The sequence below is a fragment of the Anabrus simplex genome, chromosome 2, assembly GCF_040414725.1.
Source record: "Anabrus simplex isolate iqAnaSimp1 chromosome 2, ASM4041472v1, whole genome shotgun sequence".
In the NCBI taxonomy this organism is placed as follows: Eukaryota; Metazoa; Arthropoda; class Insecta; order Orthoptera; family Tettigoniidae; genus Anabrus; species Anabrus simplex.
Window position 1 is genome coordinate 1,020,465,608 of NC_090266.1, and position 22,914 is coordinate 1,020,488,521.

Sequence of the window (22,914 nt, forward strand, 5' to 3'; positions counted from 1 at the left end):
ATTTTCCTATAAGTTTTCTTAATTTTGGGAAAATTTATTTCATATTTCATGATTTTTGTACCTATATGTTGTTCAGCTTTAATGCTTATCAGTCTGTCGAAACACACGTAATACTACAACATACCGATACTGTATAGGCTTTTGGGCTTATGCCGTGTCAAGAAAATAAGGTGAAATTCTTTACGTTTCACAGAGAACTGTGCTCTGTGTCATCAGAAGAAAATCTCGACTGTCCACGAGAAAGGTTTCTTAAACAATGACTCTTTAAATTTAGACATTATAATAGAAGTGGAAATGGTACATTCATTCGCCACCAGATGGTTCCCCGGACATGGCACAGCACCAGTGTTCGAAGCGGAAGCTGACCGAACCATCAGAATCAGTCTAAGAGGTTCACATAACATGTACATAACATATGACATTGACAGGTGTATGACATTGACACAAGCCGGGAATGAAAGATCTATTGATGAGGAACGTACGAATTTGGAAAATACCGAGATGAAATAACAATAGTGAAGGGACAGGGAAGGGAACTACATACATAAATTCTTAATGGCTGGCAACCAGGTATTACTTAATTGATAGCCAGTGTCCCTGTTGAAACTGTTATGATTTCTACGTATTTCCACAGCTTCCCGTATAATCCTGGACCTGTAGTGTCTAGTGTGGGTAAGAGCTTGAGCATCCTGGAACATGACATCATGATCCAACGATAGAACGTACTCAGAGCTACTGCCGATTTGTCTGGTTTGTTGAGACGAATATTAAGTTCACGTTCCTTGATACGGGTACCAATGTACCGGCATCTTTGGCCGATGTATACCTTACCGCAAGTACAGGGAATTTCGTATACCCCAGGATGTAAAATTGGGGACAATTTGTCCTGGGTTTTACTCAGACTGTGAGCAATTTTAGTGGCGGTGCCAAACACGGTTTTTATATTGTGTTTGCGGAGGACCTCGGCAATTCGATCTGTTGTGCTGTGAATGTAAGACAAGTAGGCAGTTCCCTTCACTTCTTCCTTCTGTGAGCTTTGCTTGGCTGTTTCTCTGGGATGCAGGGCTCTATGGATCTGCAAATCGCTGTAACCAATTACCCTTGAACGCGACTCTGAGCGTGTCCATCTCCACCTGGATATTTGATGGCTCGCAAATTTGTCTTGCCCTCTTGGCGGGTGTCGTGAGAATGCCTTGTTTCTGTGCTGGATGGTGGTGAGAATCTGCATGAAGATAGTGATTTGTGTGGGTAGGCTTACGATAGATGGTATGTCCTAAGGAGCCGTCCAGTTTCTTTCATACTAGAACAGCCAAGAAAGGAAGGCATCCGCCTGACTCCTCCTTAGTGAATTTTATTGAAGGATGTTGCTGATTTAGGTGGTTTAGAAATAGATGAAGTTTCTCAGGATCTTCTGTCCAGACCACAAATGCATCATCAACATACCTCCACCATATCGTAGGTTTGACAGGCGCCAAAGCAATAGCCTCGTCCTCAAAATGCTCCATAAAGAAATTAGCCACTACGGGTGAAAGTGGAGTTCCCATAGCCACTCTGTCTGTCTGTTCGTAAAAATTCCCACCCCAAAAGAAATAGCTGGAAGTCACGCAGTGGTAGAATAGTTTAGTAATGTCCTCAGAGAACAGGTGTTCAATGAGAGACATGACCGAGTCAATCGGCACTTCAGTGAACAAGGACTCCACACAGAAACTCACCAAAAGTGCATTAGGTTGAAGGGTTATGGTTGACAGCTTGTTGACGAAATACCGAGAGTCCCTGACGTACGATTCAGTACATCCTATGTGTGGCTGAAGCAATTTGCTTAGGTACTTAGCCAGATGATACGTAGGAGAACCTATCGCACTAACAATAGGTCTGAGGGGAACATTTTTTTATGGATCTTAGGCAATCCATATAATCTAGGTGGCACTGCATCCCCCGGGGACAGGTGTTTAGCCTCCTCTTTTGGGATTGAAAATTGTTTTAAGAGCTTCACGGTGGCGGTGGACACGAGTGGTGGGGTCACGTGAGCTCAGTCTGTAAACAGGCTCTGACAATATAGCCGAGATCTTATTCTTATACTCGTCAGTGTCCATAACCACTGTCGCATTACCCTTATCAGCTGAGAGAATGGTCAGTTCAGAATCATCTCTAAGTTCCTTCAGAGCTCTTCTTTCGCCTCTTGTTAAATTGGGCGCGAGTACAACAGCGGACCTTACGAGTCTCATACATTTCTGTCTTAACTCCTCAGCCTCATCCGTAGGTAGTTTGTGGATGGCTGCCTCAACGGAAGTAATTAACTCCTCAGTGGGAATTTTAGAGGGAGCGACAGTGAAATTAAGACCCCTAGCTAGAACTGCCGCTTGGTTCTGGTCCAAGGATTTCTTGGAAAGATTGATGACAGTTTTACTGGCATCCAGGTTCGTGCGAGAGACCGCCTGTTTCTGAGCTAGACGGAGGAACTTCGATTTCTGTCTGAATGACACCTGGTTGAATTTTTGTTCAGCCTGTATAGCAGTAATGCGATCGAAAGTCAACCACAATTCCTGCGAGAGAGTGTTGCTTAACAGCAGGTGTAAACGAAACAACTCTCGGGAGACGGAATCCAGTTCCCTACGAGTGTAATGCACTCTCTCGATCACAAGAGCCTTGCTAGCACATTGATATATTCTCCTGGCCTTCAGTGTATTTAACGTGTGCTTCAGCTCACACAGTTGGGAATGGTGTTATGGTTCCTGCATCTCAGTAGAAAGCACAAAGAAGAAAGAATAATAGACTTCTTTCTCCTTAATTTGCTGAATTTTGAAGCCTTCTTAAAAGTATCCTCCCCACAGAGGTTTTTAATGTTGCCATTGATGCTTTCACGGCCCGTACTTATAGACATGATACTGTATAGGCTTTTGGGCTTATGCCATGTCAAGAAAATAAGGTGGAATTTCACCTGTCTCTCACACATTTCTGGGGCGATACCAGAAGCGCAACAGTAGATCCTCCAGTGGGAATACACTGCTGGATACTGGTGATGTACAATGAAACAACTTCTCTGAATCAAAAAACAAATGTTCGATGAGGGTATTAAAGCAAATTCACTATCACGTTCCTCGAACCACTTCTCAATCTTGGCAGTGTAGCATGGCGCGCTGTTCTGTTAGAAGTGACCGTCACCATTAGGGAATATTGTTGACATGAACCAACTGACTTGGTTCCGGAATAATAACGCCAGTGTGTCCCATAAAACCATTGACCAGACCATTACACCTCTGCCAGACTGTCTCTGCCCAACCATGTAACCATGTACCATAGACTCCAATAGAAATCTATGTACATGCACTCAGCCATCAACATGATGAACCAGGAATCTGGATTCATCAGACTAGGCAACCATTTTCCAATCATCCAGTCCAGTGGCAATGATTTTGTTCCCACCTCATGCACTGCTTCCAGTGGAGTGCGGTCAGCGTTGGGGTACGACTGGGTCGTCGACTGTGCAGTCCCATGCGCAACAGTGTTTAATGGTGTAGGAAAAATTGGCCAGGTCATCACCATAGTACCCGTTGGTGATTTCTTGGACTGTGGCCCTGCAGTCGCTCTGAACAATACACAACAGCGTCAGCTGGCCTCTTGTATCAATGAGCCACTGTGGAAACACAGCTGGATGACGCGTTGGCATTTGCGCATCGATGCACCACTTTCGATACATTCTGATAATAGCAGCATGAGAGCAACCCACAACCAACACCGTTTCAGAGAAAATGGTAGCAAGCTGCCGTGCCATCACAAATTGCCGTCCATCAAACACAGAGAGAGAGGCCGCTTTTCCCATTCTGACGCCGGAGAAACTACTAACAGCAAGCCTGTAGACTTGTTCTGTACATACTATGTAGGCTGTGTTACTCTCCCCGCTCTAGCGCGCTAAAGGTTCCAGTGTCGGCATGGTCTTAACACAATGGCTTAACGGTGTATTGTAAAATGAAAAAGTTCTTGTTATTAAAAGAACAATAATTTTCTACTATAATTTTATCCTATACAGGTATTTTATTGGACAGAAAGTATGCATTGGCATATTAAATTAAGAAAAATGCAAATCTACCCAGGAATTTGAAAATACAATTTAAATAGCCAGTTTTTTAAAGTCTAATTTACTGATTGTTGGCGAATGTACTGCATCTGTTGGTGATCCAAATCTGTTCTAAAATCAATTAAATGCATTTAGAAAATACCAGTAATTCTTTTTAGATCTCGCAGGTAGCCTTTGTCTACAGTATACTGAAGTCAAGGACAGGCGATAGCCGGTTCAATTCTGGGAACAGGCATGATGAACGGTTTACTTAACAACATCAATCTTAAAAGGCTGTAACTGAAGATCTCATGGCTGTAACAATTAACTGTGAAAAAACTACAACAAAATAATTACAAAGAAAATATCTCAAACTACTTCAGTGTCACCTCAAAGCAATAGCGAGGACTTGGTAAGCAAGTTAGTTAAGTGAGATGTATTATCCTAACAGTCATTTTAGGAATAGTTAGTGGGAGAAATGGCACCAAACTAAGATGGAACTTACAGCAAACTCTGTTGCATTTCCACTACCCAGGGCCATGACATTCCGGAAGCCATAGGGAGCTGCACAGCCCGGACAAGGTTCCAAGAGGCTAGGTGTAGAGAAGAAAATAACAGACTGTCACAGCAACTAGCAGTACTGACTACAAATGTTCGGCACATGCCGGTCACAACATATAGTACATACTGATAAGAACAAGGGACAAGTAAGCACTTCATAAGCAAGTGTCACTCAAGAGAAATAGTTCTCCAATGATAATATACTACTTTTCTAATAATGTAACAATTTTTAAACATGTAAAGCAAGCACTGAATATGCAATTCTTTTGTAGAATGTTATGTATAAAACAAACGTGTCAAATGATCAACTATCTTTTCTTTGTACCATGCATTGCCCTCATATCGAAAGGAACATCCATCCAGAGACTCAATTAGTATATTTAAAAAAATAAAAATAAAAACCAGCTGCTAAAATGACACTATCTAGTTATGCACATTCTAGTTTCCAACATTTCAATAGAGTGACATATATATATCCTTTATTGCCACAGAGAATTATACTATACCAACCACCACATGTGGGCAGCTGATGATTCTGCAAGAAATTATAAACAAAGATAATTCCCTTCAAGAGATATAGTATACCTTACCAACTGTATGCATTCCTGTTTTCTCAGTAAGCTACCTTGTGCCCTTATGCAATTATGTATGCAGGAGGCCAAATATTCATTACAGCCCATAAAAGAAGATGAGAGCATGAAAGTGTCACTAGAAAAAAGTGTATACAGTTAAATCTTAGGAACACAATGCATTGCAAAGTGTACAAGATTACCACACATCTGACACAGGACTTTCATTGTGGCACCATTGTTTGGACTGTAGTTTACTATATTATAAGCAGATATTTAACTGCCATTAATTTTGAGCACAAGATATAAAAATTTTAAATAAAAAGCCATGAATTCAGTGCATTACTGCGTTACCCCTTTGAGCCAGTACAATTAATTAGGATGAAAATTTACCAACATTCTATAGTTCCTCTACGTGTTAAGGGTTCAACTGCTGTAAGCTATATGATCAAAAGTTTGAACACCTTTATAAGTAAGAACAAAGGAACAGAGATTAATTTATATCTTCAAGTAATGACAAAATGATTTCTAGAAATGGCTACAATAGATTATTTTCCTGCAAAGCTAAAAAATACATAATTAGCCTAAAATGCAATCACTTTCATATTTTCTATTTAAAATGTTAACACTACATTAGCTAATAGAATAACAAATATTCTCTGTGCATAAAATTCACAATAAACAACACCGATGTAATGAGATAAAAGTTCAGGAGTCGGACAGCATTCCTATGCACAATGCAATTACAATAATTGAAAATGCAGAAACTATTTCTCTAAAGTGACACTAGCATGCCAAAAAAAAAAAAAAAAAAATGTACAACAGGAACACTAACACTGTCCAACACCAACACAGGTCTTCAAGAGAGAGATCAGGTAGCCAAATACGCTGATCAGAGTTGCATTCTTAAGCGAAGCACCACATAACAGGACACCACAGCAGTCCCATCTTCATGGACAATTATCAATAATCAGGAAGGCATGATGGAGTTCAGGATATCAAACACTCTCATACAAACAGAAAAAGAAATGCAGTCAACTATTTCAAATATCTTGGCAACAGTAGCACTAAGAATCAAACAGACCAGTGACCTCCCAACATAAAAAGTGATTATCAGAAAATTTCCAAGTTCCCAACTAAAACCACGATACATATATCCCGATTGACCCTCACATAACTGCCATACAACCCTTCAAATGCACTATGAAAAGGAAAATAGTAAAATATATAAAACCATTTAAAATAATGAACATTACTTTCTTATTTCCTCTACAGCTCATCTTCTGAAAACTATCAGTATCAGTCTTCCTTCAGGCCAAACAACTTTTGTCTGAAGAATTTTTATCTCTTACAGTAAACAGTCATGTTAACCAGGTGGCCTGTTAAGTCTCTCACCCTGTGTAAGTCTGACTGGAGATCGTTGGTGTAACCTGCATCAATAGGAATGTATTCTCACAACCTTATATTGCTACCAACTGTGGAGTTACTCTGGCTTCATTATATCCCGTTTTATATACATGTTGATGAATTATAAAAGTATGATTTGTACTCGAGAGCTAATTATCCATCAAATAGAAGGTTCAAATTGTAAGTAACTCTGAATGATGATAAAATGTACTTGTTCCAATCTCAATCATATAGGTTTTTTCCTTAGGGAAATACTATATTTGAAATCTCTATAAAATAATACATAAACCTAACAGCAATAACATAAAGAATATTTAATTTCACACCATTAATAACCATTAGGAATATTATTACTGTTTCTATGAAAATGTTGAAGTAATTTACAAAGAAAGAAAATGGACCAAGGAAGGTACAAGAGATGGGCAGTGGATGGGACTGAGAAGCTGAAAAATTAATTACCATGATATATTAAATAAATGCTACCAAACACAGCTCACTGCTCAGGGACATAGAAGTTCCTCATTCACTTCCCCAACATATAAGCACATAACTTGGCTGAAAAAAATGAAGCACACACTTACAGTGAAGTCAGTCACGTTATCAGTCAGCGACAAGTGATGTTTGAAACCGAACGGCGACACACATCCCGTACATGGAGCCTTTAACCTACGTAGCCACAGAAATTCAATGAATACATACAAGAATTCAAATCTGAAATTTATTACAGATAAAAGGAAAACCTGAAAAATCACAACTAAATTTGAAAATTTTCATTCAGTATGCAAAATCTTGTACATACTAACATTACACCAAAGGAACAACTGAAAAAATAACATTAAGACAGTAGTTGCACTAACCAAAATGTCTACAGATATAGTTACATAGAACTTTAGAGCATTCAAACCAGTACATTAGAATAACCCCAATGGCACTACAGCCCTTGAAGGGCCTTGGCCTACCAAGCAACCGCTGCTCAGCCCGAAGGCATGCAGATTGCGAGGTGGTGTGTGGTCAGCACGATGAATCCTCTCGGCCGTTATTCTTGGCTTTCTAGACCGGGGCCGCTATCTTACCGTCAGATAGCTCCTCAATTCTAATCACGTAGGCCGAGTAGACTTTGAACCAGCCCTCAGGTCCAGGTAAAAATCCCTGACCTGGCCGGGAATAGAACCCAGAGCCTCTGGGTATGAGGCAAGCACGCTACCCCTACACCATGGGGCCGCCACATTAGAATAACAGTGGATGTAAAAGAAAAAGGCCTTATATGTTGATGAGTCAATCAGCACCACATACTTAGTTAAGATTTTTCAGTTTCAGTCTATGTCCTTCCCACAAGTCCATTTGAACTTACACAGATCTGACTGTACTTAACTTATACTTTCTGGCCTGAATTTTATTTTCTATTTCTATTTCTCTGAAGATATCCCTACCCAACTTCCTAGTTTATTACAGCATTCTGCTTTTAAAAGAAAGAATATATTCTACACTTTATCACCATCTCAATTAATGGTTTCTAATAGAATAATTTCCTTTTTACAACACTAGGTACAATACTGCTACATGCCAGTCCTGTCATAGCTCCATCTGGTGTTTTCTGGAAGAGATGAGTAAAGCAGACCAGGGACCTCCCAGCCAGCCTTAGGACATACCGCAGCCCCTCCTCTAATGTTCTCTTCACCTGGTTTACCATATGCCTTCTAGAAGATGCAACGAGAATGTTCCATCTCTAGCCAAGTCCTGAATATTCCAATACTCCACATCAGGAAATAAAAACAAGGCTAGCCACGAACAGTCAGCGAGTAATGAGAGTAATCGTACTGGGGCAGTTTTAGTGCTGGCTGTCATCAGTCTCCCACTGGAGTCAGAGCGGAGACCTATGTGTGTACTCCTTGGAGTACTGACCAAAGTGCTGTATGTGTATCGACGTGGAGTGAGTGATTGGAGCTGGATGGCAGCAGTGTTGGTTGTCATCAGTGTCCCACCGGAATCAGAGTGTCATCGTGCACCGAGCGGAATAGTCTGTGCACTGCCTTGGAGTACTGCGTATGTACTACCGTGTATTGTAGACTAACTTGGCGTCTGCGAGTGGAATAGTTGGTGCGAGTAGAATGGTGCAGTTACATAGTTATAAATAAATTGCGTGTGGCCTCCGTAGAGGCCTGGTGAAGGTCTTTTGATTTGACTCCCGTAGGCGACCTGCGTGTTGTGATGAGGATGAAATGATGAGGAAGACGGCACATACACCCAGTCTCCGTGCCAGGGGAATTAACTGATTATGGTAAAAATTCCCGACCCTGCCAGGAATCAAACCTGGAACCCCTGTGACCAAAGGCCAGCACACTAACCATTTAGCCATGGAGCCGGACTATGTAGTTATGAAGAAAATTTTAGTGCTGGTTAACACTTTTGAGCTGTCGCTGTTTAATTCAGTGTTAAGTAGTTCATTGTGTGGAGCGGCCACATGAATTGAGTGTGTTGACTATGTTGTGGTGGGCTTACTCTAGATTCTAGCCAAGGAACAGTGTCGTGTGTTGTGGTCAGCAGCCCTGTGTTCATATCTGTCCGCAGGCAGCTGCTGTGCGGGGTGACTGGACTTGCGAGCAAAAGTGAAAGGCAAGCTGTCAATCAGGATTATCATCTGTCGCAGGTAATACCAGAGAGCTGGATTACCTACTGCGAGGAGAGACAGGATCTTAGTAAATAGACAGCAATTAGCGGAGCGTTGTCATTCATGGTTGAATATAATTGCATCCAATAAATTTCATTGCGATTTTGTATTGACAATTTACAACGGAATAAAAAAATGGTAATATAATTGTCCACCTGGTCAATACAACTACATTTATTTACAATTCTTAAATTGCAAAAACGTTACATATTGGAACATGTTTCAGCTTCCGTGGGTCATCTTAAACTATATTAGGTCATATAAAAGGACAAAACTCATATCTAAACAATCAGAATATTACATCATAATTCTTACATTCTTAAGTGATAAAAGGTTGATGTGCTAAATGTTCTGTTGTAAAACACATCATGAGAAAAATGATTTCAAAATGTTGTGAACTGAAAAAATAAAATTGGATTTGTTGTCTTTAGAATGTTATAAAGTCTGTAAAATCTTGTAGAAATATAGCAAAATGTGGCCCCCTATTTGGAGTTATTTGTGCTTCACTTAATATTGTCAAATCTCTTGCTTATAAACCAGCTAGTTGAGTTCTATATTGTGGACATCAGCTTATTAGCTCATAGCCAAAAATTAGAAAATACTGAAATTTGAAGTTGTCAATGATAGAGGCATGATCTTTAAAGGTGTGAAAACATATGTAAAGGAAATAGAAAATAAGTATTAAAAATGAATAAGAAAGGAGAAGAAAGGCTGAAATGTGACAGAATTTTAATGTAACATGTAAGTTCCGTTGCTTTATATTGTCTAATATAGCTGAAGATAGCGCACAGAAGACAAAACATTACCTAATTATTTAAAGTTTTTGCAATTTAAAAATTGCAAATAAATGTAGTTGTGTTGTCTAGGTGCACAAATTACCATTATTTTAGTCTACTGTGTATATATGTGCATGTACTAATTGGGTCATCCTGAATTAAAACTGAATTCATAAAACAGTTTTATTTGTAACAATAGTCAACAGTCCCATTATTTACTTATAGCAACTTCTTTATTGTAGTATCTGTACGATCATGTGTATCTGTGATTAAATTCAGTTATGACAGAGAAATTTCCTGTGAATTGATATTCATGTGCCATCTAAGCATATTTGTTAATGTATGTTCAATTTTTTAAATTAAAGACTAGTTTGATCATCAACTGTGTATACTCCAGTAAGTATGCAAGTTATAAGCTGTTACTTTGGAGTCTGGAAAAATGTACAATTGTTATTTGCAACATTTTTCATGATGTAGGATGCCAGTTTTTGCTGCAGCACCATCTCAGTGATATTGTATAACCTTGTATCATCTACATTAAAACTTAAATTCATGGCAGAACTAGGAACTGAAACCAAATCCTCCTAATTAAGTCAAAAACTTACCAGAAGGTCAAGAAGATTTTTAATGATAAGCCTTTTAATTGTAGATAATGTATGAAATCAAAGATTACAGAAAATTTACCTTTCCTTATGAAAATATACATGAATAGATTAATCTCACATCTTAGGCACTCTGCAATATCATTTATGTAGTTCAAGAAAACAAAAGTTGCAAAGTATTCAACTACACTAACACAAGAGCACTTACTTCTTAGGAACTGTGCTGACATACGGCATTACCACCTTATCCACAAATGAGCCAAATCCCAAGCGAAAGTTACTCGTTATTTTATTCATGCTATCTACGAGCTGAGTACCCAGGCTCGATAGTTTATCCTTATCATCCTCCATAGATTTGGACAAGTCCATCAAGTAGTATAGATCAATAGGGTAATCTTCTGCTTGAGCATAAGTGAAGTTGATACGGAATGCTTCATCTGAAAAGCGAGAATTTATTTTATTAAAAAGTCTCAAAAGATTCATAGCATACAGTAGGAAAACTATTGAAGGAGAACACAAAAGCTAAGGTAAAGCTCAGGCGGAAGAGCACTTGCCTTTGAGCTCAAGTTGAGGAGTTCAATTTCAGCTCAGTCCGGTGGTATTTCAAGGTGCTCAAGTACATCAGCATCATGTTGGTAGATTTACTAGCATGTTAAAGACCTTGAGACAAAATTCTGGCACCTTGGCATCAATGTAATAATAATGCTATTTGCTTTAAGTCCCACTAACTACTTATACGGTTTTCGTAGACACCGAGGGGCCGGAATGTTGTCCCGCAGGAGTTCCTTCACGTGCCAGTAAATCTACCGACACGAGGCTGACGTATTTGAGCACCTTCAAATACCACCGGACCGAGACAGGATCAAACCTGCCAAGTTGGGGTCAGAAGGCTACTGCCTCGACCGTCTGAGCCACTCAGCCTGGCTAAAAGTGTAGTAAGTGGGACATAAAACCCATAGCATAATTATTATGACAAGGTAAATGGACCTTATGACAAGGTAAATTGGACTCAAATTTGGGGAGTGTGAGAGTAAGATAAAAGCCGACCTCAGAAGTATATAGTGCAATTAGTTCATGACAGTCCCTACTTCCCAAGATAGTGAGTCCAGCAACAACTGAGGACGATGGCATTTGAGGATGTTTGAAAGTGACAACTGCGTATCATTAATTTCCTGTAAATCCTGCAGTCAAAATTCCTACACCTCCCCATCTCTTTAAATTTCAGCAATTGGAGAGATGTTAAACATGCATACTATTATTATTAATAATTTATAAGAAACTATCAGCACTGGAAAAGAACAAACTACTGTCAAATCATGTCAAATACATGAAATAATAATATGGTATGGCCACAAGTTTAGGACACATTCTTCATGCACACAAGAAGAAAATATGTTATATGGACATGGGCCTGAAAATGTTTCATTTCCACTTCAGTTTTCTACAACTCTACATAGTATATTAATCATGGGAAACACAAACAGGAATAGAATGTACCAGCATACTATATTATTTCAATCTTTCTTACATGTAATGTTCAAAATGCCATCCCCATTAGCAATGATACATGCCTCAATCCACCGCATCAGCGCATCTGGGATCCAATGCCTCAAAATATCTACGCCTGACATTTACAGAACTGAACTAACTTTCATTTCTTTCATAAAGGAACATGAATTACCTAGTCAGAGTGGTTTCAAACATTCTGCCAGAACGTTCTGAGTAAGTGACTCTCAGGACGTTAAGAAATAATCTTTTGTAACCGTTATCGATGTTGCAAATTAGAAAGAAAATTTTCTGTGATGTGGTTATATAGTGCACATGAGTCAAAATGTGTCATCTTGGTTTGAAATGGCCTACTTTGGACCACGCTTGCTGAACTGTTGGGGTTTTATCTCTGCCCAGTATTGTCACATTTTCTGCCAGTGTGACTACTTTCTTTCATCTATCCAGGTGGGGGTGGGGGGGTAAATTGCTTCTGGAGTTTTTCCTGAAATCCATGGACTTCTTTCAGGTTATGTCATACAGACAGTCTGTCTTGAAGATCTGGTTTTTCCAGTTCTTTAATGTCCTCCTCAGTTTCTGTCAGCCAAATGGTACGAATCATCTTGTTCTGCCAGAAGATGAAGGTCAGTCTTTTGGGAGACAATCTTATTAAATGGCCATAGAAAGCTACTCTCCTTTTCCTACCACAATCAGACGGTCTCTCTATATGTTCGTAGAGCTCGGAATTGTGCTGTCTACAGAATTCTTCATCTTCCTTTACCAGACTTAAGATCTTCCTGAAAATTCTCCTCTCTCTGACTTACAGTTTCTCCATCAGACCTCTTTGGTTCAATGAAAGACACTATGGCATACAGAGCTTCTGATCATTTGACTGATGTGAAGTGCTTCAGTTTCAGGTTGTGGAACAGGCATTTTTTGTTATAAGTGTTCTTTATCAGTCAATTGGCCAGTTCCAACTTGTTGACTCTCATGGATAATTACTTAGTTCTTTAGTTCTTTTTCCAGGTTTGGAAAAAGAACTAAATAATTCTACACACTGTGGATAATACTTACATTTCTCAGTTTTATTGATTTTTTCCTGATCTAGTAGTATATCTGCTAGTTTCTTTCATGTTGGTAAAGAACTCTGTTTTCTTCAACGACACTTGAAGATCTGTTTTGTCTGCCTATCTTCTGAGGTAACTGACCTGTACTGTTGTTGTATCCAGCAAATTGGCAACCAGTCCCAGGTCATCAGCAAAGACCAGGCAATCTACAACCAGCCCTTCCTTCTTATCATCCAGGTATATTCCACTCTGGATACCCCAAGTTAGTCAGTTCTTTGCGCCATTCTCTCAAAACAGGGCACACTTGAAGAGAAATGGGAAGAGAACATTCCCTTGTCTCACCCCTGTTTTTATCTCTAAGCTTTGCGAGACCTCGCCTCTAAATGTAACCTTGGAGTTTGTGTTAGTCAAGGTTTCTAGAATGAGTTTGCAGGTTTTGTTGTCTAATCCCAGTTGTGTTTATTAATACAGAATCTTGGTGCTTTGAGATATAGTGTATGTACATTGAGTAACTTAAACTAGAGTAGGCCCTACCATAAATCAACACAGGAACATGATGAACCAAGACACAAACTAAGAAGAACCATAACCTATATATTGCAAACACCTAGCAACTAGCAAGCACAACAATGAACTTACTCCATTGGACATACAGTAAATCTCAGAGAGCACAACACTATAACCACACTTTCAACAATAACTCCACAAACGTCAAGCCAATACATCCAGTTAACTCTACACTCATGCACCAGCCAAAGAACTAGCCAGAATATATAAGATCAAGTTCAGAAACCATCCTCGTAGTGCGACTGCTGCCTGGGAGACTGATTACCTCGGATCGAGTAGGGGTATTTCAGTCTCCATGACAAAGAATACTGCAATGTATTCGAAATGTCGAAAAAATGTACATAATGTACAGAAAATAAACACTGTTCAACGCAGGAAAAGAACTAACTAATACTTCACTTCTAAGATACAAGGACAAAGCAATCAGAAAAACAGAACTCAAGACAAAGGCTAGATTAACGCTCCATCGGGCACAATATATATCTCACAGATGTATGCGCTTAGTTTCATAATAATAATAATAATAATAATAATAATAATAATAATAATATTGGCTTTACGTCCCACATACTACATTTTTACAGTTGCCGAGGTGCCGGAATTTAGTCCCGTAGGAGTTCTTTACCATGCCAGGAAATCTATTGACACAAGGCTGACGTATATCAGCACCTTCAAATACCACCAGACTGAGCCAAGATTTAACCTGCGAAGTTGGGGGTCAGAAGGCCAGCGCCTCAACTGTCTGAGCCACTCAGCCTGGCTGTGCTTAGTTTCATATGCTGTTTTGTGGTGCCTTCTTACCCTTGCCCCTACCTGCCAGTGTGGTGTTAAATGACGCATAGTGAGGTTGTACGCAATATTTCATGTCTCAGATGCATTGTGCCTGAACATGTGACATTGTGAATTGAGTGTACTTGTGTGATGTTTCTTTTGAAATTTGTTGTGTAAGAAGGCTGCTTTAGACTTGACTGACCCAGCGTTTGTTGAAGTACAGCAGTTGTTATTTGACAAGTCAGACAAGTTACAGCAAGGTTTCAGTGATGACAGATACAGACCTTGAAGTAGTAGTCTGAATTTGTTATGAGAACTCTGCCACAACAGAATCTGATGCACAAGGAGGAGTGCAATGCCGTAACATCCTCATGGACGTTGAAAAAGATCACAAGGCACTATAGAATGTTAAGTCCCCACATCAGTACAAGAACAGCCAGACTGCAAAATATTTTTTAAGACCTGGTAAATGTTAAGTCCCCACATCAGTACAAGAACAGCCAGACTGCAAAATATTTTTTGAGACCTGGTAGTTTACCTGTTGTAATCTGTGATGTTTAATTAGTTAAGACATCTTTAGAGGCTTGGAGTGCAATGTTTACAGATGACATGATAAATACGATTGTGCAAGTACACCTATCAATATAATGAATCAGAGAAAAGTAAATAGAATCGATGGTGAAGATGATACTTGTTTCAAAGGGACTAACATCTAGGTCAGCAGCTCCTAATGGTACGAGATGTGACAAAATATAATGCCAATTAAAATGCCATAATTCATCCACTGACCAGAATTCAAAACATGATCATGATGAAGAATGAATGAATGAACGAATGAATGAATGAATGAATATGAATTCAAAATAATCTGAAGATCCAACTCACAATACTGAAAGTTAAAATAATTCCAAAATGACTTGAAGAGGCAAAATGTTATCAACGTCGCATAAACATCACTAGGAGTTGCAGCGGCATGCTGCTCGATGTAGCGTAGGGCGAGGTCAAGGGCACTGGCAGCAACAGTGGGTGAAACATCAGTTTGGGTTTCTCCCTCGTTCTCACTATCATCTGTGTTGATCTCAGCTGACATCCTTTGCACCACTGCTACAATGTCTTCATCTGCATAGTATGCCCTGTAACCACTGTTGTCGATAGTTGTCCACTCTTTGATGCATTTTTCCTTTGCATTTTTGCAACCTGCAATTTTCTTTACTAGTGGAAGAAGTTCACATTTATTTGTTGGGGAAAAAACTGTTTTAACAAACATTCCAGATCAGGCCAGAGATTTTTCCACGATTTCTGCAGTGCCCCTTTGCTTGTGTTAATCCCAACTTTCTGCCGCCCAGTAAATTACGTCTTTTACAGTAATTGTAATTTTTTTTTTTTGCTTTACGATGCACCGACAAAGATAGGTCTTATGGTGACGATAGGAGAGGAAAGGGGCCGATGACCTTCGATGTTAGGCCCCTTTAAACAACAAGCATCATCATCATCAGGAGAGGAAAGGCCTAGGAATGGGAAGGAAGCGGCCGTGGCCTTAATTAAGGCACAGCCCCCCTGGTGTGAAAATGGGAAACCAAAGAAAACCATCTTCAGGGCTACCGACAGTGGGGTTCAAACCCACTATCTCCCGGATGTAAGCTCACAGCTGCGCGCCTCTAACCGCACGGCCAACTCGCCCGGTTTTCTTAAGTTTTGGCAGGATTGTAAGTTCTTCATTCTCTTCAAGTAGGCTTTGAAGAAGCATTTGTCTAATTTTTTTTATTGCTTGCAACACTCCTTGGTCCACTGACTGCAAAATCGAAGTGACATTGGGTGGAAGAAAAATGGCTGTAATGTCACTGCAAACAAGTTGCATTTCTTCTGGATGCGATGGAGCATTGCCTATCAGTAACAATGCATGACGAGGCAGTTCATTTTTCTTTTCTAAATGCTTTCACTTTTGGCACAAATTGTTTTCTGAACCAGTCTTGGAATAAGGCGCGATCCATCCAAGCCTTTTTCAGGTTTTTTTTTTTTTTTATGAATAGGGAGCGAGATCATGTTCATGTTTTTGAAACACCGTGGTTTTGCCGATTTACCGATTACCATTAGTGAAAGCTTATGTGTCGCAGAGGCATTGCTGCAAGCTAACACAGTTATGCATTGTTTATCCATTTTAAAACCCAGGGTAGATTTTTCTTCCTGTAATGCAAGGCTCTTGCTAGGCAACACTTTAAAAATTTAGCCCTGACTCATCTGCATTGTACACTTGCTGCAGTGAGTACATACAAGAAATCACTTTAAATTCCTGAAGGTATTCAGTAGCTGCGTTGTTTTCTGCTGAAAGTTTATCATCAGTTATCGTAAGCTATCTAATCAATCAATCAATCAATCAATCAATCAATCAATACTGATCTGCATTTAGGACAGTCGCCCAGGTGGCAGATTCCCCATCTGTTGTTTTCCTAGCCTTTTCTTAAATGATTCCAAAGAAACTGGAAATTTACTGAACATCTCCCTTGGTAAGTTATTCCAATCCCTAACTCCCCTTCCTATGAACGAATATTTGCCCCAAGTTGTCCTCTTGAATTCTGACTTTATCTTCATATTGTGATCTTTCCTACTTTTTAAGACACCATCCAAACTTATTCGTCTACTGGTGTCCTCCCACGCAATCTCTCCAGTGACAGCTCGGAACATACCACTTAGTCGAGCAGCTCGTCTCCTTTCTCCCAAGTCTTCCCAGCCCTAACTTTGCAACATTTTTGTAATGCTACTCTTTTGTCGGAAATCGCCCAGAATAAATCAAGCTGCTTTTCTTTGGATATTTTCCAGTTCCTGAGTCAAGTAATCCTGGTGAGGGTCCCATACACTGGAACCATACTCTAAATGGGGTCTTACCAGAGATGAATATGCTCTCTCCTTTACATCCTTACTACAACCCCTAAATACTCTCATAACCATGTGCAGAGATCTGTACCCTGTATTTACAATCATATTTATGTGATTACCCCAATGAAGATCTTTCCTTATATTAATACCTAGGTATTTACAATGATCCCCAAAGGGAACTTTCACCCCATCAACGCAGTAATTAAAATTGAGAGGACGTTTCCTATTTGTGAAACTCGCAACCTGACTTTTATCCCCGTTTATCATCATACCACTGCCTACTGTCCATCTTCCACGTCTTTTCTCCCATTGGTCTAAAAACACACAACTACCCGAAAATGACTGATCGCCGTCCATAAGCTTATTCAGTTGAAGCGCCTTTCCTTGTATCAGAGGGCCAGTAATAGGGATTCCTTTCCATCTTTCTTGAGTATAACACAAAAATGTGCATCGTCTAGTTTTTCATACGAGGACAATGTCATCGTTTGGCATTTTTCAAGAGACTTTTCACTCGTAGCAGAACAAAACTCCTCAATCTTAACACGGTTCTTTTTTCCAAACGCTAATGGTTGCTTTGCCAACACCAAATTCGATTGATAATTGAGTGGCACTTTCGCCATTGTTCAGTCTTCTTAACACTTGAAGTTTTCTTTTAACGTACACAAGTTGTGTTTACGTTTGCTTGCCATGATGAGAGACAGCAGGGACTAGGAACACAATGTAGAACAAACTCAGCACTCACGAAACAAAGCATATACTATTACAGTATGCATACACAGTCTGGCAGATTGTGCTAGACACACTGAACTGAGAGTAAGAGGAGTAGGGGGAGTAGGGAGCTCACATGCTCGCTAGTTGAAGGTCACTGCCCATTCCATCCCGACTTTCACCAGGCTGCTCACGCTAGGTAGATGCCAACAGTGCTTACAAAAGCATTACAGCACAGTAATTGGTTTCAAAGGCTCAGAATGTAGTTGCAAATAAATTACACCATACTGTACTAATTTCCTACTTTCAATCATTTTAATACTTAACACAAACGGTTGAGGTCAGTATGTAGTCGTATTTGACGAAAATCCACCTAATCCGAATTTGTTGAAATTGTCAGGGACACTGGCTATCAAGTAATATGTGGTTGACAGCCATTAAGGATTCACTAAGACAATTCCCTTCCTTGTCCCTTCACTACTGTTATTTCGTTTCGGTGTTTTCCAAATTCATACATTCCTCATCGCCAGATGTTTCATTCCAGGCTTGTGCCAATGTCATACTTTCATATGTGTGTACACCTGTTATGTGACCTTCTCAGACTGATTCTGATGGTTCCGTCAGCTTCCGCTTCAAACGCTAGCGCTGTATCGTGTCCGCTGAGCCATCTGGTGATGAATGAACTTACCGCTTCCACTTCTATTATAACGTCTAAATCCAAACCTCATCGTTTGAGAAGCCTTTCTCATGAACAGTCAAGATTTTCTTCTGAAGACTCAGAGCTAAGTTCTCTGCGAAACGTAAAGAATTTCACCTTATTTTCTTGACATGGCATAAGCCCAAAAGCCTGTATCATGTCTATATGTACAGGCTGTGAAAGCATTAATGGCAACAAACTACAAGATGTTCTCCTGAGACTGTGAACTGATTTTCAACATAGGAGAAAAAATATCACAGCAGATACCTAGTCTGCAAATGCCAATGTAGTTAATTAGTTGTAACTAAAGAAGATGATCATTGGCTGGGACACTGAAGAACAAGCCATAGCTACTTCTAAAGCTTTTAACAATCAAAGACAGACCAGAGAAGTCCAGCAGTTCACTTTTGGAAAAGAGGCTACAAATCGACCCTTACATGCCGAGGAAAATCGAGAATATTACTGCAATATCCAGCATGCATTTTGACTATGTGATCAATGAAGACACACAGGATCAGAACAAACCTGTAATGATAAAATACGATAACAGAACAAAATCTGGAGTTGACAAGTTGACAGAATGTGAGCCACATTCAATGTTGATAGAAACACAAGGTGATGGCCCAGAGGAATTTGGTATGATCTCTTGAATATAGGTAGAGCCAATGCCCAGATTACATTCAATGGTAATCAGTAGGAAGTTAGAAACAGAAGAATGTTTATAAAACAGCTATCACAGGAGTTAACAACAGAGGAGTGAAACTTTCAGGAATGCTCCTTTCAATGGAATAAACTTTCAAGAAGTACAGAGCACCTCACATGGAGGAAGAAATATAGTGGCCAACTACAGGCATAAGTTATGTGTTGCATGCCAAACTGCAAAGAAAAACTAAAGGTACAGCAATTACTCTGGTAAAAATGTGACAAATATTACTGTTTAGAGCCTGGAGTTAAGGTGTGCAAGAGATGCTTCTGCCAACATCATTAATGGTGAGAAATGGAGGGAAGAGGTGTAAAATGATTATCTGATGACCGACCCTAATTGAATAATGTTGAAGATGTTAATATGTACATAAGTATTATTAACACCACTGTCTTTTGTTTCTTTTAGTTATACAGTATTTAGTTTCAATGCATTATCTTCAGTTTGTTTTAATATTCAAACTGTGGTAGTATAGTAATGAGACAGTTTTAATTCGATGTGTTTCTTAAATGCTAGTTTAAGAAATACTGAAATTGATTTAACAAAGTATATAAAATGTTGGAAAAAAATTAAGAAAGGATATGATACTAGTAAAACAAGTAAAAAGAGAATATAGTTGTACGAGCTCAACACAGTTTTGTATCTCACACATGCAATGTGCCCATCTGCATAAGGGATCTTAGTGCACCTGACAGAAGGCTAAAGAACAGTAATAACCTTACATAGAATGCAACTTAACACTAGCATCATGTAACAGAACCTATAAACAAATATAACACAGGAACTATCAATACAGTCATACAGAAAATGACAATGAAATTTCACTGAGAGGATGAGGGGACCAATAGAAAACAATGTACAAAAACTTAGCTGCCATTTCGAGCTGTAAGATTCTGAAATCGACACAGGAATACCTTGTAAGATTTCACGTTTTAACATAAAACTGTACGTGGACAGCCCTGATGACCACTTGAGGCAAGCGCTTTACCTTGAGCTTTCTGTGCCAGACAGTTAACAGATGTTCCTTTGAGACAGTAGTCATGAATCCAGCTAATTTTCTACAGTATGTATGCATTACGTTATTTGCGTGGAAAAGGCTTTTCTTCTTACCGTGAAATAAAATTCAGAAGAAAGCGAGATGGGTAACATGTGATGGAACTATCTGAAAATCGTCCCATGGCTGCTAGCATTGTCTCAGGAGTCAAGTCTGGACAGAAATAGTGTCAAAGAAAGTGACAGACGAAGGAGCAATGCCTCTTCTGCATCATGTAAAAGAGAAGACAGCAACACCATTGCCAAGTATGAGAGGTATTACAGATCCAAGTTTGAGCCCTGAGTCTGATTCCCATAAATCCAATGGAGAGAGACCTCAGTCATCTGACAACCAGTTCAAGCTTTGCTTCCAGTCCACAGAAGAGAAAACAGTGTAGTCTTGAGAACAAGGGGAAATGGTTTAATATGGAGGTGGGGTGGGGGGGAAGAAGTGGCTTACATTAACCACTGTTTGCAAAAATTGTAAGGCAACATCACTACGATAACTGTATATGTGAAGAACCAAATCTACATCAGTTAAGTCCCGTTGGGAACACGGGAAATTGCTGTATTAAAAAATATCTTCTTGCTTTACAGAAGCAAGAATGCTGAAGCAGAAATGTTTGCGATGAAGACCTGTGACTGTGGGTTTTGGACATTTCAAGAGAGATTTCAGTGAGACAGAGTAATTTCGGTGCATATACAGGTTGGTTGAGTTGCTTCAAGAAAAAGTACCAAATCAAAAGTAGAAAAATCAGGAAATTTGTATCCCGTCCTTATCTGCAACAAGACAAAGAAGAAGAGAGATAAAATCGCAAAGAAATTTGTGGAAGCAGCTACAGAGCAAATTTTAGATTACACTCCTTCAACATACATTAATGATCAGAGCGGTTTCGTGCACGAATTGAAAGCGAAAAGGATTCTGTTGTTTGTTGGTGAGAAACATACAGAAGCAGTTGCTCATTCAGTTAGTACATTCACCCATTTGTACACAATTATGCCTAAAGTTAGTATAGACAGTACTATTTTCCCAAAACTATTCGTTTTACAACAGGAGGCAATGGAACTTCTGGTCCGAGAGTTTACAAAGAAATGTTCCATGTCAAAAATATAATTGTAACAGCCATAAAATAAGGGAAAATGGGAAAAAAAAAGAATTAAATGTATTGGTTTAAAGAAGCCTTCTTCCCATTCGCAAAAGACAAGTGTTTGCTACCGTTAGATTCCTGGCCTACTTATAGTTATAAATGCTGCCTTGAAGACATCCCTCCAGGCAACAGTATAGAAATTCTCCAGATTCCTCTCAGCACTACAGCGAAAATACAGCCCTTTGCAAGTTTTCCGCAGTTTAAGACATTGTGCCACTTGTCAAGACTTCCAGTTTGATGTTTATAAGAGAAACAGCAAATTGAAAATTCAATCCTTCATTCATTTTCAATCTTCTTCCCTGTGGTTCAAGGACATGACTACAAATTCATGGTTTGCAACCAATTACAGAACAGAGAAACTTCCCGAGTTCGGTGCCTGCAAAATAATGTCTTCAAGCAAGCAAGGAAAACTGAAGAACAATGTGGCCTTAAAATGCAAATTCATTGTGTGTGGTGTCAAAAATATTTGTGTTTTCATCATGCGATTTACACACTTCCTTTATGTTCCACATTCGTTCCCTAACATTAAAGTGACTTTGGTGCGTGGTAACCTGTAATTTTGTTCTATCTTTCTCCAGCACAATTGCAACTCCACTCGACTGTGCACCGCACCAGCAAGATGCAAGGTTGCCCAGTAGCTGCTTTGTCACATGGATTATGAATCAAGATTTCGACAATCAACTTCCTAGACTTCACTATCACAAAAGAAGGCAATTAAAAAAAAAAAAAAAAATACAGATTCAAGACATACAGGAAACCCATTCTCCTAACCCACAAACACTACTTCAAACCATCAAACAACACAATCAGCATTCTGATGCAAGTTACAGACTCAACAACACACCATTCTCTGTGGATTATAAAGAACTATACATCATAAGGTACACGGTAGTTCATATGGGGTACAACCACACACTCGCCGACAGTTTCCTAGACAAAATAAAGAACAAAAAACACAACACCCCCAAAAAACTAGAACAAAGAATTACAGAGAGACACTATTCTACAAACATAAGGGAACTTTCCTAAATATTCAGGAAATTAGGTAACACAACTGTATTTAGAAAAAAGAACATAACAGGACCCTTAACCACCACCACCATTAATATATTCAGAGGCAAAGTGCTGGGGAAGAAAAGGACAGGGCAATCTACGATAAAGCACTCAGAAGACATCAACATACAAATGGAACATGAAAGTTAAATGATGACAGAGAAGGTTGGCT

General features: G+C 39.3%; 1 protein-coding gene across 4 annotated transcripts in view; it reads right to left on the reverse strand.

The window, feature by feature from the left end:
- The window catches only part of mys (myospheroid), a 331,725-nt gene that overhangs the window by 211,107 nt on the left and 97,704 nt on the right, over nt 1-22,914 (reverse strand). For 3 of the 4 annotated variants that reach the window (XM_067141892.2, XM_067141891.2, XM_068226367.1), the window contains 2 exons: nt 10,846-11,074; nt 4,560-4,647 (listed from right to left, as the gene is read on the reverse strand). In XM_067141892.2, coding sequence (XP_066997993.1) covers nt 4,560-4,647; nt 10,846-11,074 — 317 coding nt within the window. Of the gene's footprint in view, nt 1-4,559; nt 4,648-7,172; nt 7,258-10,845; nt 11,075-22,914 lie in introns of all 4 variants that reach the window. The other variant, XM_068226368.1, reaches the window with a different exon arrangement.